General features: G+C 41.6%; 1 protein-coding gene and 1 long non-coding RNA gene across 7 annotated transcripts in view; one reads left to right on the forward strand and one right to left on the reverse strand.

Annotated features, from left to right (window-relative positions):
- LOC140075363 (uncharacterized) overlaps nucleotides 1-5,067 on the forward strand; it is a 24,663-nt gene extending 19,596 nt beyond the window's left edge. For all 3 annotated transcript variants that reach the window (XR_011849406.1, XR_011849407.1, XR_011849408.1), the window contains one exon: nucleotides 4,963-5,067. This is a non-coding gene — a long non-coding RNA (uncharacterized lncRNA). The remainder of the gene's footprint in view (nucleotides 1-4,962) is intronic.
- Nucleotides 2,494-26,730, reverse strand: part of CFLAR (CASP8 and FADD like apoptosis regulator) — a 35,560-nt gene continuing 11,323 nt past the window's right edge. For 3 of the 4 annotated variants that reach the window (XM_072121146.1, XM_072121147.1, XM_072121148.1), the window contains exons 2-10: nucleotides 19,250-19,608; nucleotides 13,937-14,042; nucleotides 13,204-13,339; nucleotides 12,867-12,952; nucleotides 10,647-10,677; nucleotides 9,133-9,164; nucleotides 6,120-6,204; nucleotides 4,931-5,447; nucleotides 2,494-2,681 (exon numbers count right to left, since the gene is read on the reverse strand). In XM_072121146.1, coding sequence (XP_071977247.1) covers nucleotides 2,558-2,681; nucleotides 4,931-5,447; nucleotides 6,120-6,204; nucleotides 9,133-9,164; nucleotides 10,647-10,677; nucleotides 12,867-12,952; nucleotides 13,204-13,339; nucleotides 13,937-14,042; nucleotides 19,250-19,608 — 1,476 coding nt within the window. In that variant the 3' untranslated portion in view covers nucleotides 2,494-2,557. Of the gene's footprint in view, nucleotides 2,682-4,930; nucleotides 5,448-6,119; nucleotides 6,205-9,132; nucleotides 9,165-10,646; nucleotides 10,678-12,866; nucleotides 12,953-13,203; nucleotides 13,340-13,936; nucleotides 14,043-19,249; nucleotides 19,609-20,680; nucleotides 20,701-26,730 lie in introns of those variants that run through there. The other variant, XM_072121149.1, reaches the window with a different exon arrangement.

Consider the following 26,730-nt stretch of genomic DNA (forward strand, 5'->3'; position numbering starts at 1 on the left):
CCTGTATACACACTGACCCCCCTCCTCCTGTATACACACTGACCCCCCCTCCTGTATACACACTGACCCCCCTCCTCCTGTATACACACTGACCCCCCTCCTCCGGAATACACACTGACCCCCCTCCTCCTGTATACACACTGACCCCCCTCCTCCTGTATACACACTGACCCCCCTCCTGTATACACACTGCCCCCCCTCCTGTATACACAATGCCCCCTGTATACACACTGCCCCCTCCTGTATACACACTGCCCCCTCCTGTATACACACTGACCCCCCTCCTCCTGTATACACACTGCCCCCCTCCTATATACACACTGCCCCCCTCCTGTATACACACTGACCCCCCCTCCTGTATACACACTGACCCCCCTCCTCCTGTATACACACTGACCCCCCTCCTCCTGTATACACACTGACCCCCCCTCCTGTATACACACTGACCCCCTCCTGTATACACACTCCCCCCCTCCTGTATACACACTCCCCCCCTCCTGTATACACACTCCCCCCCCCTCCTGTATACACACTCCCCCCCCTCCTGTATACACACTCCCCCCCCTCCTGTATACACACTGCCCCCCCTCTGTATACACACTGACCCCCCTCCTCCTGTATACACACTGACCCCCCTCCTCCTGTATACACACTGCCCCCCCTCCTGTATACACACTGCCCCCCCTCCTGTATACACACTGCCCCCCCTCCTGTATACACACTGCCCCCCCTCCTGTATACACACTGCCCCCTGTATACACACTGCCCCCTCCTGTATACACACTGACCCCCCTCCTCCTGTATACACACTGCCCCCCTCCTATATACACACTGCCCCCCTCCTGTATACACACTGACCCCCCCTCCTGTATACACACTGACCCCCCCTCCTGTATACACACTGACCCCCCTCCTCCTGTATACACACTGACCCCCCTCCTCCTGTATACACACTGACCCCCCTCCTCCTGTATACACACTGACCCCCCTCCTCCTGTATACACACTGACCCCCCTCCTCCTGTATACACACTGACCCCCTCCTGTATACACACTCCCCCCCTCCTGTATACACACTCCCCCCCTCCTGTATACACACTCCCCCCCTCCTGTATACACACTCCCCCCCTCCTGTATACACACTGCCCCCTCCTGTATACACACTGCCCCCTCCTGTATACACACTGCCCCCTCCTGTATACACACTGCCCCCTCCTGTATACACACTGACCCCCTCCTGTATACACACTGACCCCCCTCCTGTATACACACTCCCCCCTCCTGTATACACAATGCCCCCTGTATACACACTGACCCCCTCCTGTATACACACTGCCCCCCCTCCTGTATACACACTGCCCCCCCTCCTGTATACACACTGACCCCCCTCCTGTATACACACTGACCCCCCTCCTGTATACACACTGACCCCCCTCCTCCTGTATACACACTGACCCCCCTCCTCCTGTATACACACTGACCCCCTCCTCTTGTATACACACTGACCCCCTCCTCCTGTATACACACTGACCCCCTCCTGTATACACACTGCCCCCTCCTGTATACACACTCCCCCCCTCCTGTATACACACTCCCCCCCTCCTGTATACACAATGCCCCCTGTATACACACTGCCCCCTCCTGTATACACACTGACCCCCTCCTGTATACACACTGCCCCCCCTCCTCCTGTATACACACTGCCCCCCCTCCTCCTGTATACACACTGACCCCCCCTCCTGTATACACCCTGACCCCCCTCCTCCTGTATACACACTGACCCCCTCCTCCTGTATACACACTGACCCCCTCCTCCTGTATACACACTGACCCCCTCCTCCTGTATACACACTGACCCCCCTCCTCCTGTATACACACTGACCCCCTCCTGTATACACACTGACCCCCTCCCTGGCCCCTGTCATGTCTCCCCCTCACCTGATGCAGCTCTCTCCGTGTTGTTACTGCTTTCCCCGGCATGTCATGTGACCATGACATCATCAAAGGTCCTTCAGCCTTCAGCAGTGAGTGCAAATGCTGGGGAAAGCAGTGAGTGCAAATGCTCTCATCGCGATCTGTGTCCGGAGGACACAGATCGCAATGAGAGAGGAAAGGAATCTCCCGGGCAGCGGGGCAGGTGTCCTGACCCGGGGAGATCCGTGGGCCCCTCCAGTACCCCGGGGCCCCGGCACTTGCCCGGGTTAGCCGGGTGCTGGCGCCGGGCCTGACTACAATACATTTATGACAGTAGTCCACTTATATTCTTGAGAACTATAACATTAGAGCCAAGGAGCTGCACGATATGCCTGCAAAGAGGGTGATGTACAAATTATGAATAAGATTTGCCAAACTTGGGGCCTTTTACACTGATTGATGACGGCCTGTATAAGGGACCTCAGCTTAGAAGTCTTCTTAGGGATCCTGTCTCTCCTAGTTACACCCCTGTGAATAGTCCACATGTAACAACTATACTACAACAAAAACACAAATTAAATAAATACATAAATAAAACTTTACAATTTGTGTTCTCTGTAAATCAGCAATTAAGACACTTGCTTTCAAGCTGGATATAGAAAAAGCTTTTTGGTAAGTGTGTGCCTCAGCTGCAAAGCATATCCGGCTTGCTTTGTGTAGATGATACGGTTCAGCTCTGTGTGAATGTTTAGTAAATCACGTTGTTTCCTGTAAGAAGATACAACATTTATAAGTTAACAGAACAGCCACAACACTGTAGCTATCACTTACTTCCAACTGTTAAAGGGCTTTTTAGTTTATGTAAAATAAATTTTTAGGGGAGAAAAAGTTTTAAAAACAGTGAACAGTGAATGAATAGATCCGTTCTCCTTCATATTCCCTGCTACTCCAGTTCAGATGATGCTTGGCTCTCCACAAGACTTTTTCCTTGTATCACAGAAAATAGCCTGGTGTGCCTCAGATTCACCTCAGAAAGGCATCTATAGTTGAAGTGTTTTAATTAGGGAAACACTGATTGGATTGGAAAGAGGCGAACCATCATAAAGTGTTTCTAAAGATTTTTCTCACTGTTGGAAAATCCCTGTGAAGGCTTTAGGACGCATAGAGAACACCCACAAATAAATACATTAAAATCAGGTATTACTAATTTATGTGCGACTTAGCTCTTTCTTCATTTCCCTGTCAGAGTTCTAAAGGGCAACTGACCTAATAAACTATTACCAATATGTTGTGAAGTAGCTTTCAAATCATGTTCCCTTTATTGCCAAATGTGGTGGCATCATCCAGAAAAAACCGTTGCAGGACGATATAAGATGGCTGTATAGAGTCATGGAGGTGGAGAGCACTGCACTGAAGTCAGTCAGAATGCCCCCTCGCTGTAATTGGCACCCCTGTGTCCAGAGACACAATAACTGGCTCTCCAGAAGTCCAGTGATTGATGTCAATCACAGCAAAGGGGGTATTCTGAGACAGGGAGAGGAGCTTTACTTCAGTGCTGAAATCTCTGCCCCCGTGCCTTAATACTGAAAATTTATATCTCACTTCAAAACAGATATTCCGGATGGTGCCACCACACTTGGCCACGAAAGAAACATCATCTGGAAGGTGTTATTCTATTTTATTCTAGTTGACAACAAACTGGTAGGAGCTTATTAAAGGGGTTTTCCCATGAAACAAGTTAGAACAGGAGAACTGGGGGTCCAATGGGGTCCGAGGAACCTCTGTAGGTCCCCTCTTTGCTCCCCGAGATGAACGTAGCAGCCAGTCCCACATGTCTGGGCTGCCCAGTTTATCTCTATGGAGCTGACGGAGATTGCTGAGTACTACACCCAGCAATCTTTGTCAGCTCCATAGAGAGGAATGGGGCAGCCCAGCCATGTGTGGTCTGCTGCTCTGCTCATCACAGAGACCCCCACAATCAGCAAGTTTGGTCTAACTTTTTTTTTTCCGTGGGAAAACCCCTTTAAAAGAAAACCATGCTGACAGAAATGGAGAGCAAGGTGATTTACGCCTCTCACGTGACGTCACCTCCCTCTCCCAGCATGAGGGAGGTGGCAAAGGCATGTATAATTAGCAAGATGTCCTGCTTCAGGCTGCTAAGAACTTTCTTTTTTAGGTGATCAAGGCACGTCAAGATCAGCGACAGACAGTGCCAGGATCAATTTGAAAAGGAAGCTTTGAGTATTAATAGGTTTTATGTTTTTGAGGTGGTTGGTTTCCTTTAAAGGGGACCTACCACCACGATTCTACCTATAAAAGGTAGAATGGGTGGTAGGTGGATGAATGGGACGTAAGGATAGCCCTTTTTGGGCTAATCCTTACGTCCCGGCTATCCTTTTGTAAACTTTAATCAGTTGATATGCTAATTTATTTAAGCGGCTACTGGGGAGTGGAGTAGCCGGACATGAGGCTACTAGTCGCGGCTACTCCACGCCCCAGTAGCCTCGTTCCTCCGCCTACCATGTAATCTTCGGTGCACAGCACCTCGTAGCTGCGCGCCCTCGTCCCAGCACCCGGCGTCTGCGCATGTGCAGTAGCGCCGGCCTCGGAGCTACGGCCGCGCACCCGTAGGCCTGCGTCCTGCGCGCCGAAGATTACCTGGTAGGCGGAGGAACAAAGCTACTGGGGCGTGGAGTAGCCGGACATGAGGCTACTAGTCGCGGCTACTCCACGCCCCAGTAGCCGCTTAAATAAATTAGCATATCAACTGATTAAAGTTTACAAAAGGATAGCCGGGACGTAAGGATTAGCCCAAAAAGGGCTATCCTTACGTCCCATTCATCCACCCACCACCCATTCTACCTTTATAGGTAGAATCGTGGTGGTAGGCCCCTTTTAAGTTAATTTCTGCTGATAGTTTCCTTTTGAAGGACTTGAAAGAAAATCTTCATCTCAATATTCTTTCTAGCAATTTTTATAACCAATTTAAAAAAGCCTCTTAAATCCTCTGTATTTACCTGATTCTTTTATCATTTAATAAATCCCTCAGTGACCTCAGGTATAAAGAAGTAGAGCCAGAAGACCTCTGTAGTTCCAATTCATCCACTCTACAGTGACTCCAAAAGATGTCAGCTTCATTGGGTATTCTCGATTGATTCTGAACCCACTGGCGACATGCAGCATCTTCTCTGGGACCATCCACCTCTACAGCACTTTCTCTTTGCCTCTTCTCCAGATCACAGACTAAATAGTTCTGAATGAAGAAGAGCTTTGGTTTCCCCCTGAGGTTTGGACATGTCTGACCAGTGAATGTATTCTTAATTCTGTCTAAGGAGAGACCAGGTGACTTTTCATCTAAGCAGAAAAGAGAATCTGAGTTTCCCCGACTAATAATTATGCAGAGAAAAACATCATGGATTTTGTGTTGTTCCATATTTGCGACATCTTGAAGTATTTCTTTTACTTCATCAACTTTTTTATACCAATGACATTGAACTATAAAATGTAGAGATCTAAAAAGGAGCTGTAGCATCTCTGTAGAAATAAAGAAACCAAAAATAAGCAGCAAAATCAACAGTATACATAGAAAAAAAATTATTCCAAGGGGATGGCCACTAATAAGTAAATTTACAAGGGAAAGTACAAGACATTAATAGAGTCTCCCATACTGTATGTACCCTGGTAAAGTTTGCCTATAATCATGTGACCAGCCTGCAACAGGAATCCTGACTTCCTGTGATGTCCGGTGTCCTGCTGGTTTCTGGCACATGGAGGGGGCCATGCATTCATTACTTTCTGCTTACTCCCCTCGATTAAAATCACTTCCATATGGTTGGAGGGTCGTGTCAAGAACATCCACATGCCTCTCAAACACAAAGTCCCCAAGCAACCAAATAAGAAGATTACAAGACTTGGTGTAAAGCCGGCACTTACATTTTATAGGACATTATATCATATATTCACTGTCCCAATGCTCCAAAAAATGTTACATGATAATCAGGAAACAAAGTCATTTTACATGTAACTCAGATCATAGCAATTATCAACATATAGGTAATAAATTGCATGTTTTTTTAAGCCCACATTGAAAACCTCTGGCAAAGTACATATTTTTTAATTCCCTGCATGCTTATTATTCTGCAGTAGATTTCTTGGAAAGCACCCCCACAAATGAATACTCACAAAGATAATGAAGGAGAAACTTACCAGCATCATTCCCCACACAGTCAATGATAACACAGAAGCCCATGTTCTGCTTTCTCACTAGGTATCTTTCATCATGTTCTCCAACCTGTAAATTAGAGAAATTATATCTTTATAACTTTGTGTCATTTATGGCATTGATCAAAAGTTACTATAGCTGTAGAAAATGTGGGGTAGTGATTTATGAGGGTGTTTCTTTGTTGTAAAGTGGAGGGTTAAAGAAAATCTACCATTAAAACCAAGCCCGATAAACCAGGGACACTTACTCATCGATTCATGTATTCCGACCATGGTAATCTTATATTTGTTATCCATGGCCTCCTTCCGTCTAAAACAACTTTTAAAAAGATGCTAAAGAGCTAGAAGAGCTCTGAAAGGATGGGTTTAGCAGAGTCCCTCTGTGCTCTTTCTTCACAGGCTGTAACACTGTCTCACCCTGCTCCTGCTCACTCAGCACAGTGGGAGAGGGAAATGTTCCTGCACATTGTATAAGCCTTTGAAGCTGCAGCACGGAAGGGGTTTGATAACACCCCACAGATACCTTCTAGCTCATTAGCATCATTTTAAAAGTTGATTTTAGAAGGAAGGAGGCCATGTATAACAAATATAAGAAGATTAAAACCAGGCACAGTGACTGTGATAAAGGGAATCTGTCACCAGGAGACCCATTTTTAGCACTCCCCCAGTCCCCATAGAGCATAGTACATACACTGCCAAAGTGTTTTTGTATTAAAAATAGGTTTTACAGAAAAAAAGATATGTTATATTGTACCTTTCATTGGCATCTGCTGTGTCACTAGGCAGTTGCCTTTTGGGAGGAGCTGGAAACGAGCAGTTTCCCCCCACCCTTGGAGAACAGCTACTCCATGTGACCTTTTCAAATATATGAAAACACCCAATACTTGGCTTAGCGACGCCCCCTGCTCCTCTACAGCCAATCCCGAGTTATTCATATATTTGAAAAGGTCACATGTTTCCCCAAGGGTGGGTGGGGGGGATCTGCTCCTTTCCAGCCCCTCCTAATTGGCAACTGCCTAGTCACACAGCAGATGCTAATGAAAGGTACAATATAACATATCTTTTTTTCTGTAAAACCAATTTTTAATACAAAAACACTTTGGCAGTGTATGTACTATGCTCTGTGGGGACTGGGGGAGGGCTAAAAATGGGTCTCCTTGTGACAGGTTCCCTTTAAGGGTGATTTAAGAAGGTAAATAGTAAATTTGTATGTAGATGAGGGAAGGATAAGAAAACTAATGGAAATAGCTTGCAATGCAGGAATAGGTGGGTAATAAGCTCGTAAGCTAGAAACAAAGATTGCAAACATAACCAATGTCGCAAAATTGTAATAGTTGAATTGTGAGACAAATATATCCTGTCTAGTTACCATATTTACCTACCAGGACACTTAGCCAGGTGGCATCTATACAAGTGACACCCTGTGCCAAGTTCTTGGTCGTGGTGTACTGTAGCCTTAAGTCATCCAATGATAGGAACTGGCCAACAGTTCATAAAGACCAGGGATGGAAAGGGAATCCCCGTGCTAGATCATGGGTGACATAATGTACTGGAAAGGAGATTTTTACAGCTCTTCCAGAATTTTTTTTTTATTTTTTTTTTATTTAAATTGTTAACAGTTTTAACAAATTGGGAAACAAGGTTATGCTAACTTGCAAGTATAGAATTACGGAGGATCATAAAGATTGACAAAAATGCCAGATATGACCAGAGCATTAAAACTGATGTGAGTCTTCAGCACAGAGATGGTTAAACAACAGAAATGAAGTCAAACTACTAAATATCTACTGTCATGTGTAACAACGATAACAGAGAATGTATTGTCCTCCATTAGATTAAAACTCCAGTCAGAGAAATGAAACTTGGCCTCTGGGCAGTCTGGAATTTCCCCTTTTTGCACGCGGCTCTGGATTTGCTATGTCAACATCCACCCATGAGAGAGCAATGTTTTTTTGTTAATTAATGTGGTATTCCAGATATGTCTGAGATGAAATTCTGATCACAGGGTAAGGAATAGATGGAAAATATCCAAAAACCAGCTCTGGGAGGCAGATACAGAACTATTCACATAAAAGGGTTATTCCACCTTCAGCCTAAGATGTATTGCCATAATACAGAGACAGCTGTTACATAACAATACAGTGCAAGAAGCTCCAACTTTACTTCACCCTCCAACACAACAAAATTTTGTGCAAATTCAAATTAAAGTCGCCATTTCACTTCACACATTTTTTGTGGATATCCTTTGCACTTAAAGGGGTTGTCCACTTTTAGCAAATAATTGATACGGTTTATTTAAGGAAAAATTATACAGTTTTCCAATACACTTTCTGTATCAATTCCTCATGGTTTTCTAGATCTCTGCTTGCTGTCCCACTATAGAAAGCTTCTATGTTTACTTCCATGGGATAGAAATCTGTCCATGGTCTTGTGATGGACACTCAGCTGCATGGCTCGTTATTATCACACAGAGTAATCAGGGCCGTGTGATATAACCACTTGTGACATCACATGACCATGGACAGATTTCTACCCACTGGAAGTAAACATAAAAGCTTTCTATAGAAGGACAGCAAACAAAGATCTAGAAAAACATGAGAAATTTATACAGAAAGTACAGTACATTGTAAAATCATCTAACTTTTCCTTATACAAACAATATCAATTATTTGCTGAAAGTGAAGAACCCCTTTAAGTTTAGCACCATCTGAAAAAGGGGTGAATAACAAATCTCAATAAGGGATGCTGTGACAATAAGCCATGACCACTGTTCTACACAGAATATTAAAATGATCAAGCTAATGAAACCTCTATCAAAAATTGGGCAATGCAATCAAATTAGAATAACAAAATGTTCCCAAATATTTGGCCCTCAAAGAGGCTTTAGATGGATATGCAGGACTTGTTATGCTATAATTCACTGGCACACATGATAATTTAAGTATTACTATTAAGTATCCAATACAATATGAAGCTTATATTGTTTTATGTCATTTACCTGTGACAGGGTATCTTGTACAGGGGTTGTGCCTACATTAGGTATAAAGAAGAGAAAAAAACATCACTTCCTTCATGCAATTCATAAAAAGCATTTGTTTTGTTTTTGCCACATAGTTTGAACAGGATTGTACTATATACACATACAAATACACTGTGATATAAGGATGCATTGCAGAAATGCATGCCTTTTACATGTTACTATGCATTTGGCTGATTTGAAAGCATTTTTCTTGCTGAAAGTGTAAGCAGGTGTGAACATTTTAAACACAACTGTTTACACTTCCAGCAATGAAGAAAACGCTTTCAAACCAGGCAAATCTGGACAGAATATTAGTAACCAAAATTGTAGTGACCACTTGACAGCCTTTTTTTTACTATTTGTTTACTATTAGCAGTTTTGACTTTGTAATTATATATATATGCAACACCCTGCGAATGCACATGGCACACGAGTGGTTGTGAATAAGCCCATTGTACCATTCAGTACACTGCCTGGATAGGCAAGGGTTAACCTGTTTTACTAATGTCATCCAATGACGTTCCAACTTTTTAACTGGAGTGTGATTGGAGAGTGAGACCACATGACCAGGAGCTGTTGAGAAGTGACAGTTAGTGCTAACAGACAGTGAGTGCTGAGCTCTCACCTCATGAGCAGCTCTTGTAACCCAGCTCCTGACAGTGGAGCATAGCACCACACTGAGTGACCAGAGACAGCGTGTGCCTCACACCTCTAGTGAGCTCAAACAGAACCAACCTAGGATCAAAGCTGCAACTTCCAGCATTGGACACAGCTACATCCCAGCCTGCACCTGTAACCAGGCTGGTGACCAAACTCCTGAGGTTCACTCTCCATCACCACTCTCCAATAATCAGACTATCTGTAAGGAATCGTTTGGCCTGTTGCTGCTGTTGGTTCGAATAAAGAACTGTAAGTTATTTTTGCAAAACGTTGACTCCGTCTGGTCCCTACTATGGCTGTATCACCATCAAGGGCGCCCCCATCTATCATCCAGGGACTCATACTACAGACACTAAGGAAGAACCAGTACATCAGCCTCTCGCTCATCTAATTTCTTGCACACACCACCTGCTGGAGACCTGCCAGGCTGTAGGACAGCCCTCCGGTCCCCATAGCAAGCACCGTGACAGTAGTGTGCCTAGGCCGCAACAGCCAGCCACTCCGGTATTCTGGGCCCGGCTGTCTCCAGGCCCCAAGAAAAAGGCTTGGCCACGGTGGGGGATGTTGCATATATATGTCACCATAGGAATACTTGTTACCTTAAGGGTTAAGTGGGAGTCCTTTTGGCACGTCCGCTACACCGAATAAACAACTTTTATAATAATGAAGACAAAATATGCACGCCCCCTCATTGATATTCCTCCACGACTCTACTCTACCCACAGCCAATTTAAGTCTCGTTGGGCAATGATTTGGAAGGGTCAATTTCTGCTGACTGGTTCCATTTAACAAACTTAAGTACAAGAAATATAGGAAGCATAGGACAGTCTTACCTTTATTACTTGCAGCTCCTATTTGTGGAATCTAATTTAAAAAAAAAAGAAAGGAGGTTTATTATCAATATACACCCATATTAACCCCTTAAGGACGCAGGGTGTACAGACCTGTGTGAGGGCTTATTTTGTGCGTAACAAATTTTACTTTCCCGTAATGTTATTTATTTTAACATGCCGTGTACTGCGAAGCTGAAAAAAATTCCAAATGTGGAAAAATTGAAAAAAAAACGGCACATGCGTCACGTTCTTGTGGGCTCAGTTTTTACGACTTTGACTGTGCGCTCCAAATAACACCTCAGCTTTATTCTTTGGTTCGGTATGATCGCGGTGATAACAAATTTATACAGTGTTTATTGTGGTTTAATACATTTTCAAAAATTAAACAAATGTGTACAAAAAAGAAAAAAAAATTTGCCATCTTCTGAAGCTAATAACTTTTTCATACTTTGGCACACGGAGATGTGTGAGGTATCATTTTTTGCTAAATGAGCCAGTGTTTTCATTGCTACCATTTTGAGGTTTGTGCGACATTTTGATTATTTTTTATTCCATTTTTTATGTGATGTAAAAAGGTATAAAAGTCGCATTTCGGACATTTGGGCGCCATTTCCCGCCTCGGAGGTCACCGCCGCCCGTAACCGTTTTTATATTTTGATAGATTGGGCATTTTGGGACGCGGCAATACCTAATGTGTCTGTGGTTTTTACTGTTTATTATGTTTTATATCAGTTCTAGCGAAAGGGGGGTGATTTGAATTTTTAATATTTTATTAATTTTTTTTATTTTTTTAACTTTTTTTTTTTTTTTCACTATATCGACTTAGACCATTTAGGGTACATTAACCCTAGATAGTCATTTCGTTCCTACCATATACTGCAACACTTCTGTATTGCAATATATGGCATTTTTGCAGCTCATTCTTTACAATGAGCCACTGGCTCATTGTAACGAATCTGCAGAAGTCATTAAGCCTCGGGTCAAACGAAGACCCGAGGTTACCATGGCAACCGATCGCCACCCCCCGATGACATTGGGGGGGGGGGGGGGGGCGCCGCCGGCGGCTTTTAAGTGCCGGCGGCGTCTTTGCCGGCGGCAATCAAAGGGTTAATAGCCGCGATCGGTGCAAGCACCGTCCGCGGTTATTAGCGGTGGGGGTTTGCTGCAACCCCCACCTTTGTATGTATACATACCCTATACCTCTGCGCCGTAGAGCTACGGCGCAGAGCGTTAAGGGGTTAAAAAACCCTAATATCATAACAGCTATTTAATATATATTTCTAGCAGTCTGACCCTAAATGATCAGAGACACAAGCTGATTGCTACCACAAGAACATTAAAGTATCTTAAGCCAGTTGCCCAAGAGAGAATTTGGTCAGAGAAAAACGCTCTGTGCACTGAAAAGATTTCCCTCTTATCACTGGACTGAACTCAGCATATCGGTTCAATCCATTGATAAGAGGTCCTGTCTGGGAAATCCCACAAGCGCATGGAGTGTTTTTCAATGACTGAACTTGCACATGGTCAAATGCGGATATTTAGTACATAATACTAATAATAGCTTCCTTAAGGAAATCTACCATTTAAAAGTTAAAAACCTCTACTTACCTACGCGGCGCTCCAGGCTGCCAATTACGCACAGGCCCGCACCTCCCTCTGCCATGCTAGGAGAGGAAGGCATCTATCACCTGAAGGCATGAATTCACACCTCTCGCCTCCCTCTCCCATGTTGGAAAAGGAGGCGACATCACAAAGGGGTCGTGCATAATTAGCAGCCCGAAGCGTCGGGCATCTCATCCCTGCCCTCCTTGCTGCTTTTCATAACTCTCTTTTCTAGGTGATCCCGGCCTGTCGAGCTTAGAGAAGATAAGCGCCAGGATCAAGATGAAGAGGAGTGTAGGTATTTGTAGATTTTTTTACTTTTTTAAAATGGTAGATATCCTTAAAAATGGCAGCAGCAACAAAATTTACCAATATGTTAAAAAATTTCCTTGCCAATATTGATTAACAAAACCTTTTATCATGTAAGTAGTAATTGAGATCTTAGATCTAAGAAACGCAACAGAAAAAAAATTAAAAAAAATATTCTAATTTATGAAACAACGCAAAAATCAGCAAATAGAAAAAAAGTAAGCAAAAAAAATAAATAAATAAATTGAAAATTCCAATAAAGAAAACACTGAAATGCAGTTCCAAACAGGCTAACACAAAAATGCTTACTGTGTTAGAACAAGCAGAGCTACTTATTCTGTGAAGTGAGGCAGTTGCCGGAAGGGCATTGATGTAAGGACCGCCTTGAATAATTCCTAAAAGATAGCAAGATATAAGTTAGAATGTAGTGAGCTTATAACAAGGGGAATACTATTATTCAAAGAAATGACAAATCCTCTTTCTCTTACAAAACAAAAAAAAATGCAAAAAATTCCCAAATGACAAACTATTCAAATGAAACTTACATTTGCATTTTCCTACGGTTTATCTGCCTCCAAGCCTAATATAGTCTCAGCATTTACATAGTAAATGGAAAGATTTTGCATTACCGACCCTCCATTCTTACCTGTTTCTTGCAATTTAAGAATTTTTTTTTTCAAGTCGACCCTGTGAATGGTTTGGAACAATTTCTCTAATAAATCTAAGTCACTTGGCATTACTAATTGATTCTTCTCAAGTTCCACGATGAGTGACAAGAACGTCTGTAGAAGAGAGGGTATACATTATGTACATTATATGATTAACTCCACATTTCTAATGCTTTGGAAACAATATGACTAGATCGAAGTGTAAAAGTAAAGACCTGTGAGACTTAAGTTGCATTCACATGGCGGTATGCCCACCCAGTGCGCTGGAGAGGAGGAGGTGACCCCTCCATAGGAAACAGCGGCGCATGGCCGCACACTCATGAAAAGATAGAGCACGCTCTATCTTTTCCAGGTGTATGGCGCCAAAAGGTGCGACACCGGGCCGCCATTGCGGTGTATGGGGACAGGCCCCTCCAATAGACGGTCATCTGAATGTACCCTTAGATTGCTGCTTCTGGATGAAAGGGATAACTTTGCCAGCTGCCAACTAGGAGGATGTTTCGTGAACTGTACATTTTCTTTTACTTCTATTAAATGCCAACTAGGAACTTGTCTTCCATGACAATAATATTACATTGGTGGGCATCACACTCTTGGTGATCACCACTGAACAGCTGTTTGAAGACGGCACTTTGCAAGTGTATGGATTATTATCAAACTGCTGGGCATTATATATGTACAGTATATGCCATTCAGAACAGAGACGTATACCTGGTTCTTCAGTTTTCCTCCATTTCTCAATTCACTTTTTAACAAGAACATAAGTGATTTTAACTCATCTTCTTCAATCGCCTCATTGAGTTCTATTATAAGATATCTGTAAAAACAGCAAAAATTAGATTAGTGGCAATAAATAAAAAACTACATTTATAAAATGTAACATGACTATTTTTCATTGTTCTGCATCTAGAACACTTTTTGTGTGTATTTTAGTTTGTATAATAATTCGAGATGAGCTTTAGATTCGGCAGCTCCTCCTTAACCCAGACGCGTTGCTTGATGACCTGCAGAGCAGCCAAAAATGCAGTTTTACGCCCTTTATGCTGTTCATTTCCTTTTGATCCCCATTGATGTGATTCTACTCCTGCTTTGGAGTCCAGTTCTGTTTAATTAAACTGTTTAGACTTGATTAGGAAATATCACGACCTCACAGCTCACACTGCTCTCAGCACATGATAATCATGAGGTCTAAAGGAACTGCCCAAGGAGCTCAGAGACAAAATTGTGGAAAGGCACAGATCTGGTTAAAAAAGAATTTCTGCAGTACTCATGTTCTCCAAGAGCACATTGGCCTCCATGATCCTTGTGGGAGAAGATCCCTGGTGAGAGAGTTAAAGAAGAACCCCAAGATCACTGTGGCTGAGCTCCAGTGACGCATAAGGGAGATGCAAAAAATCACTACAGCCCCCACCAGCCCGGACTTTATGTCAGAGTGTGCCAACAGATGCCTCTCCTCAGTGCAAGATATATGAAAGCTGCTTACAGTTTGCAAAAAAAACATGGAGGTCTCCCAGACTATTATAAATAAGATTCCCTGCTCTTTTAAGACAAGATTAAACTTTTTTATGTGAATTCTAAGAGGTATGTGTGGAGAAAACCAGAGACACTGCTCATAACCTGCCAAATTGAATCCTAACAGTGACACATGGTGGTGGCCGCATCAGGCTATGGGGTTGTTTTTCAGCTGCAGGGACAGGACGACTGGTTGCAATTGAAGGAAAGATAAATGTGGTCAAGTACAGAGATATCCTTGATGAAAACCTCTCCCAGAGTGCTCTGGACCTCAGACTGGGCTGAAGATTAACTTTTCAACAAGACAATGACCCAAAGCACACAGCTAAAATAACAAAGCAGTGGCTTCAGAACAACTATGTGACCATTCCTGACTAGCCCAGCCAGAGTCCTGACCTAAACCCAATTGAGCATCTTTGGAGAGACTAGAAAATCGCTTTCCACCAACGTTCACCATCCAACCTGAGGGAACTGGAGAGGATCCGCAACAAAGAGGCAGAGGATCCCCAAATCCAGGTGTGAAAAACTTGTTGCATTATTCCCAAGAAGACTCATGGCTATACTAGCTCAAAAAATTCTACTCAATACTGAGACACTGAGGCAAGGGGCTGAATACTTATGACCATGTGATACTTCAGTTTTTCTTGTTTAATAAATTAAAAAACAGAAATTTGTATATTTTTTCTATGTCGAGATGACATGCAAAAAAATAACTTTTTGGATCTTACCAATTGGCTGCAATAAATCAAAGAGTAAAAAATTACAAGAGTGTCTGAATACTTCCCGAACCCACTGTAATTAGCAAGCCAGGCAGGAGACAGGGTGGAGGAGTAGCTGTCAAACTGTGACTTTCTGGATTGTAGTTTGTGAGAGGTATGCACTCACTAACAGGTTTGGCACGTGGTATGAACTATTTAAGTTTTATATTTACAACAAAGATATAAAAATCTGTTTGCCAAGTCTAAGTTACTTTCTGGAACCAGGTCAAAAACATGTGATGAATCACATTGACAATAGGCAAAGGTTAATGACTAATCTTTACCAATACATTTTACATTGTATCCCCATGACAATACTTTGTGCTCTTGTTCTCTCTATTAGAAATTTCTTCTCATGGCATTAGTAAAGTTTTCCTTACATACAGGTAGGCAAAAAATCTAACCAGTTGCTATATGACCCAGTGGGGTGATCGATCATACTTTGGGACCAGTTTCTGGTGTAAAATGAATAATATATTTTAAATAATAAGAAAATAAATAATAAATCAGCCCCTATTTTGAGCCAAAATTAGCAATGGACAAGTCGGGGTGTGGCTGATCTGGAGGAAAGTGTCTCCCATAGCTGGAGAGGTATATTATACAACTTCTGTAAATTATAGATTTGCAGAGTTATAAAGTTTTCATACAGTCTTCTAATCAATTTTGAATTTATTACAGACACAGCCATGAGTGTATGTGATTGCTATTTGTGTTTATGATTTTTGAGTAAATCCAAAACTACTTAGGACATCAGAAGGGCTTGGAAAGTCAGAGAACAAAAGTTCAACCATTTGTTGAAGAGATGGTTGGCTTTTAGAAATCAGTAACATGAATCAAGAAGGTAGTTTGCATATTTTTTGTAGTTGACTAAAAAGGAAATTCCATAGGTATTAGTAGAAGTCCACAAAAAAAGGAAGATGTCATCAACTGAAAGACATTTGGGAAACTGTTTGCAGTAATCTGTATCATCACAATGAATCACATCTACATTTTTGAGTAAATACAAAAGAACACGTTTCACAACCAGCATCATGAAACATTTTTATGGTTTTGATCAGGTGTACTTTTTGACTACTTTTATAAAGAGAACATGAGGAAGGTGCTCTAAAGACAAAAAAAGAAATGTGGGTAACCAATAATGTTGGGATGACCCTATGCTTAGATTGACCTCCAGTAGTATGTTAGAAGCATCTCTTTTGTTAGGTCCGAAATGCATCTCTGGGGAAGGACTCCTTAAATCGACTTTGGGAAGTACTTGTGACACACTAGACATATCTCTGTTCTCTATTATTCTAGTCTCACATCAGCCTTCTATACATACAGAAACTGAAAGTATAGCTGTAGGTTCCCATAGTTAGGCCCCCACATTAGGCTGTTAGTTTGTACTGGCTACTTCATGTTTTGGTGTATCTGCAGGTAGCTAAGTTTTTTTTAATGGTTTTCAATTAAATACATTTTAAACATTATATACATTAATACTTCTTCTTCTTCTACCTCTTCTCAGGTGTACTTTTAAATCTAAAGCTACAAACTAAAAAGTCTACATATTTTGGTTTTCTCCTGTTTTACTGTGTGCTAGATGTTTACATAAGGGGAGGGGTTTAGTGGAAAGGGTCAAGGTCTATAATGTAACACTGTAAGCGGATTTATCAAAAAGTGTTTCAAGCTAAGGCCTCATTCACATGGCCGTTGGGGGATGTATATATACGTCGGATATACGTCCCCCACAGGCCGGCAATGGGCGCTCGGCGCCGTATAGAGCGGTCATGTCCTATAGACATGTCCTATCTTTTCTCGGCATACGGCACCTTGCCCCATGTTCCTCTATGGAGAGGGGCAGGGGTGAGGAGCGCTCACATGCTCCTCTTCTCCCCGCGCCGATGTGTGACCGCCGTGCTACAGTACGTCAGGCACTCGAGTGTGTGCATGTAGCCTAAGATAGTGAAAAGTTATGTAGAAGACTGGCTAGTCTAATTTTGTCCCTTCTTTTAGTTGTCTTAGTTTACAACTGAAATCTGAAACAAATTCTGGCACCCATGCGTTTCCTATTAAACACATGTGTTTCCCTTTTCTGGGGTTACACCTATTTTGTAGTAAAGCCATGATACAAATGACACAAGGCATTTAAAGGAAACCAGTCATCAGGATACACATTTTCACCTTTTGACAGGTTCCCAATGTCTGTTTAATATAATTTCCTAATCTGCTGTTATAATTAACCTTAATGTTCCACTCAATTTTAAAAGTTGATACAAGTATACATGGCTCCCTGCCAGGGGCGTTGGAGTCCCTGCTGTTGTCATCATCGTCTGCTCTGCTAGGTCTTCTTCCTTCCTCCCTCCTGCAGACATTAGCTGACAAGGGTTTGATTGGAGCTCAGGGTCAGGTAATAGCTGTAGGAGGAAGGAGGGAGGGTGCAGGAGTAAGGGGATAGGGAGGAAGAAGGAAGAGAGAGCAGATAATGATGTTGATTGCAGTCTTGTAATACAAGCTCCTGTTTCGGTTTGCTGGTAGGGAGCCAGGTATACTTTTATATATTTTTAAGAGTGAGTGGAATCATTAATGTTACTTATAACAGCAGATTTGGAATTAGAATTAAATAGGCTACAAGAACCTGTCATTATGTAAAAACGTGTGTCCTGGTGACAAGATCACGTTATAATGTTTTTGGTGCTTTCTGTGGATTTCTGAACCATGTAAGATAATTCAATAGTCTTCTAGTTAAAGTGACTACACAGGAAAACTTGCAATCTGTGAGGGAGATTTATCAGAAATGTCTTTGAGCCACAGTGTTCTAGTTTCTCCAGTCAGAGCTAAACTTTCATATTATAAACTGCGGTTTAAAAAAGGAAAGCTGATCTCTAATTGGTTGCCATGAACACCTAAGACAGTTTTGCTCTCAGAGATCTGATAAAGCTCCCCATTGGTACGTTTATATAGTCTGCATAAACTGCTAAATTACTTTAATCCAATGTACACATGGTGAATAAACTGCTGAACAAGAAATATTTCACCTTGCCTTTCACTCTGACCTATATTATTGGCTTAAAGGAGAGACTCCTGGCTAATAGTATTTGTATATTGGTAAGATATTGGTCACATTGGGACATATTTATCAAGCTGTCTGAAAGTCAGAATATTTCTAGTTGCCCATGGCAACCAATCAAAGCTCAGCTTTCATTTTACCAGTGCTCATGAATATTTTAAAAGGGGAGCTGTGCCCCATTGTATCTTTCCAAAGTAACTTGATTTTTGCTCGCCACTGGCTGGATGCCTCCCCTCCAGATATACAGTAGGTGAAGTAAAGGGTATGTTGAACAATACTATTGTTCTATTGGCAGTGGCTTAGTTTCAGAAGCAATGGAAGAAATGGGTAGACTGTCAAGGGATAGCGTATGAGGAACTGATGCGTTGCTGGATGCGAGCCAGACCTGGTGGATTGCTGGGACTTAAATATTATCTGTTAAGGTATAAGTGGGTAAATGTAGCACTGAAAAGAGGCACTCCTACGAGGTGTTATGCTTAGTGGATGGACGAAGGGCCGGATCGCTGGGATTGGGGGAGGTGTTTCTTCCTGTTTTGCTTGGGTATTTTTCCTGTACGAATTGATGTGACATTAATGAATAACAAATGCACAAACTATTGTCTTTTATTTCTGATTGTTAATAAACGTTACTTGATTTAAAAAAAGTTACATGATTTTCACTTCATTCTATAGCAAGATGGAAAATAAGCAATGTACAAAGGACTTTACCTGTAATCTGAAATGGTCCTGGGGTGTATCTTCAGCAGTCTTTCCACTTCCAATTTTGATATCTTGAAATGTTTTTTGATTAGGTCAAACCTTTTCAGTAAATACAATAACTCCAATATTACTGGATGTGAAGTTCCTTCATTTACTTCACTTAGTAATTCCCTTAGGTTAGTGTTAGATGCGATGTCCCGACATGCAAACAATATCACTTCCTCTTCTTCAGATTCCAATTCTTCTATAATTTGTACAAGTGTACTAACAGATACACGGTGACTGCTCATTACAGTATTCCCTTGTGTCTTTGCGGTACAGCTCAGGGGATATTTTTTGCGGCTGCAAAATAATTCATCTCTGGTTACCTACAGGGAATGAAACAAAATTTTCTGTTATAAGACATATTTTGAAGTTCAATATTAAACGGTCAGTAACTTTTCAACAAGCACTGGATAACTCACTAGTGCAAGTCGATAGGAAAACCTTCTAATGCGTCTTAGAAAAAATGCCTCTTTCTCCTCTTATTATGCTCCCTCCCTTTGTTGAAAAATAAGATATAACAAAAGCTGATCTAGATCTATCATTTAAAAAGGTTGGCCATTCTTTTACACAAGTTTCCCATGTACCTATGCTGCATTTTGGATAATCCCTGAATGTTCATCAAGTGATTCAGCATTGTCGCTACTTAATTTTGTGCTGTGTGCAGACCCTCCACACTTCTTTTTTTACATCTCTAAGCTTTGCTCAAAAGAAGAGACCGAAGCAGGAAATTATGACCCCCCCCCCTCTTCCTGTCTCTGCCAATGAGGACAGACTGAGTAAAAAGATACAGTGGGAGATGCCATAAGGACAGCCTAGAGCAGCGAGGGAGAGGAAGCTGTTTTTATATGCAGAGGGTAACATGGTGAGAACAGGGAAAAGGCTGAAGCTATCAAAGAAGGCAAAGACATGGAAGAGGTTAATTGAAAAGTGGCCAACCCCTTTGATGGGGAATGTAATTATTAAATAAAAAAGCCAAGTCAGAAAAAGTTAAAGATATAAAAGGAATTTCCCACAAGATATAAGGATATTAAATTACTTTAACTATTGAATGTAGTGATGGTCACAGATATACATAGCCATAACATTCAGGTCTATGGGACTGATCTCCACATTTGATTGAAGTGGCAGTCAGATACTTTAGTGAGATACATACAGGTATCGGTGGTTAAAGTTCAAGTGTTTTTTTTATTGCACAACCCCTTTAAATCTAGATATAAAGTATCATTTAATAAATAAAACTATTGTTTTATGCTTTTGTACCACACAGGCTATAACCATCTATTTATTCATGGAACAGTTATTCCCTACCAGCAGCCATATCATACTCCCGACACCACACCCACCTATGCAACGTTCCTGCAAAGCATGTAAACCAGCAGATGGGCTATCACTTACCTCAGGATGTGTCACAATTCTCTACTTTCTAGTATAAAACTTAAACAACAACAGCTAACAATGCTTTCTCTGATCAAGACCTCTATGGATCAGTGACAATAGTAAACAGTGAAGTCCTGCATGGCGCTTCAAGCTTTGTAATAAGTGAAAGAGAAAGTAGTGAAATGATTAACATGAAGCCCCCTGAGAAACTCCAGGTCATAATAATCAAATTTCCACCTCTGTGTAGGAAAGTCAGAGACTAATACTAACCACACTGTCATGTGTTAGGAAAAAACATAACAAAAAACGTATATAATTTTAGATACTGAACTCGCACAATGTACAAATATAGAATATTCATGAATGGAGCTTTACCTCGATAATAATCCATTGTACGGCTTATATTTTCGAGCAGTATGCTTCACATACAGTGAAATAAATGGCCCATGTTAAAGAGACACTGCCACAGTCATTACCGTGTTTAGTCATCTTTTACCAACTGATCCTTTCCCTTGCTAAGTCACATGATCATCCAACAGAGTGCGATTAATACTGAATGTAATGTGTCACATGGAAGCCAGCATTCCTAGTCATTCCTATAAGACACTCAATACTGATCATGCCAAGATTTGCTGGAATCCTGGATATACCATTACAACTTTTAGTGTAAAAAAATGTGGTATTTTATTTCTCTCCTTTCCTGACTTTACTTCTTTTGAATTCATGAATAGGGTCTAACCACCCCCACAATACAACCACCACCCCCACCCATCCCTGTGATACCCGTGTGCCAGAAGCCACTACTGGAGACAATTTTTAGGATGGTATGCACAGCATTTTTTTTGCATCTTCAACAAGGATTACTCCATTTTAGTAATGCCTTATGCACACGAGCATCATTTTTGGTGGGCAGCTAATGGCCCCCATAGATTGCTATTGTGCATGGTAATGCAGCGATGCATGGTGCTTGCACTGTGTCTTATTACAAACAAAGGGATTAGATATACTTAGGGCCACGTGTGTGGTCTGGACCTATAGTATTACTATCTATTTACAAATTTTGCATTTCTGCAAACAAGGAGGTCCTTCTACCAATATTGGTAATGATTTTGTTAAAATATAACTTTTATTAATCGTTCATTTAAACCATGGGGAATATTTTCCCAGTGTGTAGAGACAAACAAAAAATTTTTTTTTTAATAAAATAGGAACGGTGGGAGAAGATGTTGATTTTTCCTTTTAAGCAAGGAGAGGAATGTGAGGAATTGAGATGCACTACCTTTTTGTTTAGAAGTTAGGGAGTTGTGAACCCACAGGTAGGTATTGGAGAGTTCTCTGTGTTGCACACAGGTGGATATTGAAAGGTTCACTGTGCTAATTACACCCTTTTAGGGTAGTTAGGGGCTACACAATGTTGGATTTTATAGCAAGTCTTGACCACATTTGCATTAGGGTGAGTATGGACTGTTAGGAGTGTATGTCCACACTCAAAGGCTACCCCCTCACACTTCGGGGTGTTTAGACCATATAATTCCCTAGGCTGCAGTCACTTGCTGGGTGTACATAGTGTTAATGATATTGTCTTAGCCATGCGTAATGGTCTGCGGTGACCGCAGAATGGGTCAGCGCTAAGTACTGGCTTTCTATTTATAAACACACATAGAGTTCGCTCCCTTGGATGTTTTTCAATTGTTCATTCACTCACAAATTCACTCACACTCCTATTGCTGCTAATCTTGCTACTATTTAATGCCTCGGTTTTCTGGCATTACTAGCTATCTAATCCATTTCCTTGAACACCATTCAATCTTAAATTGGCACACATTCAAACAGCCCCCCCCCCCCCCCCCGACATGTTTCGCCATGAGATGGCGTCTTCAGGGGGTAACGGGGCTGAACGATTAATAAAAGTTATATTTTAACAAAATCATTACCAATATTGGTCGAAGGACCTCCTTGTTTGCAGAAATGCAAAATTTGTAAATATATGCACTGTGTCTTACCACATTGTGACTGTGCTGAGCAGCACAGCGATGCAAACTGGGTAGGAATAGGACCTGCTCCATATTTTTTGCTGCACCGTTTCTGTTTGTGGGCATGATCTCTAAGAAGTGCAAAAATAATGCAATATTCTTCACCGCCGTCTCCCAGTTAACAATCTAACACCCTCCAATCTATCATTAAAGGGAACCTGTCATCAGAAAGGTCATTTCCAATAACCTCTGGCATGGCGATTTTAAAAAATGCCTTTGTCGTGCATCTTAATAATTCCACTGCTTTTAAATTGTTTCTATAGCATTAGCTGGCTCCCTGCCAGAAGGGAGTGGTGAGTTCCAGGGTTGTGGGGGCAGTTCAAATGAGAATTTCTCGTGGCAATAAATAAGTAGAAATTGAGTAAAAGACGACTTGTACCATGTGAACAATATAAATGTTCATATTACTTGTTAGGAAGAATTATTCCATACATATGTATCACAACGTCTATCAACTCTTCCGAATCTCTGCCATATGCACCTCTGCCTTCAACACAATATAGACATTTTTAAGAATGAATGAAAATGGTCAAGAACTGACATAACCTGTTTTAATTGGTCAAAGCCATCAGTTTTTATAATTCCGACAAATATAAATATGGCTACAGATTTCATAGTTTTAATCTTAAGTAGAGATAATGTAATTAACAGTAATACAAATAAAAAACCAAGATTAAAATGAGACAGTTGCAAGAGATAAATATAACAGACATTAGAGATTATACATACAACATGTGAGGTCTTCTCCTTAAATCATCCACATCACCAGTGTGACACAACCTCTGCAACTCCAGAGGACATCTCATTAATATCTCATATCAGGTATATCGTGCCTCCAGTCTACGGGATAGTTATGCCAGCAATTCCAAACTTCAAAATGGCAACAGTGTCACAGCAGTGTATCTCCTACCTCAGCAAGTGAAGTGATACTGGTATAAAATAACAGTAGGGTGGAGGCTGCTGATCAAAAGTAATGACAAAACGTATTCAGTGAACTTTAAGGTATTTTCCAAGAGCACGCAGAGCGCAACGTGACATTTAGGGAAACTTTTTCAGAAACCGTACTTTGACTTTTTAAAAAATACTCATGTACATGTAGATGCTCAAATATTCTCGGTGTGCACCTATAGGCGTGATTAGCGGATTCTATAACAAAGCTGTGATTTGTGACTATAACTTGGCTCCAGTGTCTACAGAGAATCGGTGCATTAACAAGTGGCGTTTTGGTTGCGTCGGAACGCATGCATTTTTAAATGTTACTATGTGATTGGCTACATTGAAAGTGTTTTTCTTCATTGCTAGAAATGTAAGCAGCCGTGTAAACACGAAAGAAAAATCGCTTTCAAAGCAGCCAAACACATAGTAACATTTGAAAAAGCATGTGTTCTGATGCAACCAAAACGCCACATGTGAACGCACCCCGAGATGTGCTTCCCATACCGAATCAGGCCTCTGCTCCCTGTTTCACCACTGCACCTCACGGTTTGCATTATTGCTTTATTTTACAATAATTGACTATTTTTTCTGTTCAGTCTCTATTATTAGACTGTTCATGATTAGTTTTTTCCTTGTGTTACTTTGGCCTTTGTGTCTGCATGTATGGGAGCCTCTTGGGATGTAATAGGATGCCTGCCAGTGTAATACTGACAAGTATACACTGTACACTGGACAATACATACATAAGTATGGACAACTGACCGCGTGGAGGGGATAAAAGTTAATAATTTACAGTTTTTCTTCTCCAAAAAAAAAAGGTTTTTTCTAAAGAGACAGATCATCTGATAAAACATATGCATACTCCAGAGTTGTAGCAATGAAAACTAGAATTTGTCACTACTGAAAAAAAAAATGATTTAAAAATTAAATGGTCTTGAAATTAATTGGAGAAAAAAAAAGTTAAAAAAAAAATATACCAAAAGCCTATATGAAATAGAGAAAACCAATTCATTTAAGCCCCATGTACACATACTGGGGGACACGCCAGCGTATGATAGCCCCGCCGCTGCAAATTCGCAGCCCGATACATGAAGAGGCTTCTGCCTCTTGATGTATCGGGCTGCCAGTTGCGCAACGTATGAAAAGTCGCCGGTAGCAGCAAGTGCGCAGGCGCGGGGACAGTAACGCCCCGCGCCGGCCCACTCCCGGCCGGCCGCGCCCCCCGCTCGGCCGGCCGCGCCCCCCTTCACGCCCCTTCGCGCCCAACTGGCGTGAAGGTGGCGGATTGGGGAAAATAATCGCAAAAGCTAGCAATAAGCGAGCATTTGCGATTATTTCAGGGCCGAGGTCCTGATAAATATCCCCCACTGTGTTTACACCCGTGTGTTATGCATTGAACTCATAGCACACATGATTTTCTATAGGCTCACAAACATGGCAGTGGTTTCCACACACAGTGCGGGAGATTCATTGCTGCTTTTACGACATTTTCCTGGCAGGCATAGAAGCAGTGAAAGAATTGCAAATTCAGGTAATGACTATGCCCGTGCCTGCATAATTTTGAAAAACCTGCTAATTTTCATGTGCAAGTTTTTTTATGCAGAACTACACGAGGTCGGACATGGGGGTGGGAAGGCGAAGCCTCTATCATGCGCCGGAACTTTGGCATATGATAAATCTTCCCCAGTATTTTATACAGGCATAGGGCTAGGCAGCACGGTGGCTCAGTGGTTAGCACTACAGTCTTGAAGCACTGGGGTCCTGCGTTCAAGTCCCATCCAGATCAACAACTGCGAAGAGTTTGTATGTTTTCTCCATGTTTGTTTGGGTTTCCTCTGGGTCCACCGGTTTCCTCCCACACTTCAAAAACATACTGGTAGTTTGATAAGATTATGAGCCCTCATGGAGACAGGGACCGATTTGGCAAGCTCTGTGTAGCGCTGTGAAATATGTTGGTGCTATATAAATGCAGAAATATATAATATACAGGTGGTCCCCTACTTAAGAACACCCGACTTACAGACGAGCCCTAGTTACAAACGGACCTCTGGATATTGGTAATTTATTGTACTTGAGCCCTAGGATACAATAAACAGCTGTAAAAGTTATCACAGGCGTCTGTAATGAAGCTTTAGTGTTAATCCTGGTTCTTATGACAATCCAACATTTTTAAAATCCAATTGTCATAGAGGCCCAAAACATTTTGACTGTAGTTACAATTATAAACTATACAGTTCCGACTTACATACAAATTCAACCTAAAAACAAACCTACAGAACCTATCTTGTACGTAACCCGGGGACTGCTTGTAAGCATGTGTGCTTACAGCCTTAACCCCTTAATGTATCATACTGTACATGTACCAGCAGGAGATTTCACAGGCTCTGAAGCACACAGAAGCATAAAATTGTTACGGAGCCCACACCATGAACACATTAAAATAAACACCTAAAATGACTAGTTTTGCCCAATTATCTCACAAAAAAATAGGATTGAAAGAAATGAAATTTGTTACATGTACCCAGTACCAATAAGATATACAACACGTCCTGCAAAAAATGAGCACTAAAACAGCACAGTCAGTAAAAAAAAATAGTTTTGCCTCTTAGAAAATGGTGATGCAAAAACAAGTGATTTTCTTCCTTAAATTAGTTTTTATTCTGCAAAACGGCTTTGCAGGACATCTACCAAAAGGTTGAAGGATTGTAAACTAAGCGCATTTACATCCTGTTGTGTGCCTCCTCTGACAGGACCTGCAGTTCTTTTAGCTACTAATGTCCTGTTTTTTTTTTTTTTAAGGCTTTTAGAATTATGCAAATGAGGCTGAAGGGCTTCAGACTTCAAAGGCTCATTTGTATAATTTTTGAAGCCTTTTTTCTTAAAAACAAGGTCATAGGAAGCTTAAAAAAGAGTAGAACCTGCCAGAGGTGACACACACCAGTATGTCAATGTGCTGGGTTTATAATCCTTCATCCTGGTGGTAGATGTACTTTAAATGAAACCTACCATCAGGCATCTACCTGTTAAGGTAGGTCTGATGGTAGGTTCCCAGGAACATCCTAAGCCCTAAACTTCACTAACTTTCACTAACTCTATAAC

Source organism: Engystomops pustulosus, chromosome 8 (assembly GCF_040894005.1).
Source record: "Engystomops pustulosus chromosome 8, aEngPut4.maternal, whole genome shotgun sequence".
NCBI classification, from domain to species: Eukaryota; Metazoa; Chordata; class Amphibia; order Anura; family Leptodactylidae; genus Engystomops; species Engystomops pustulosus.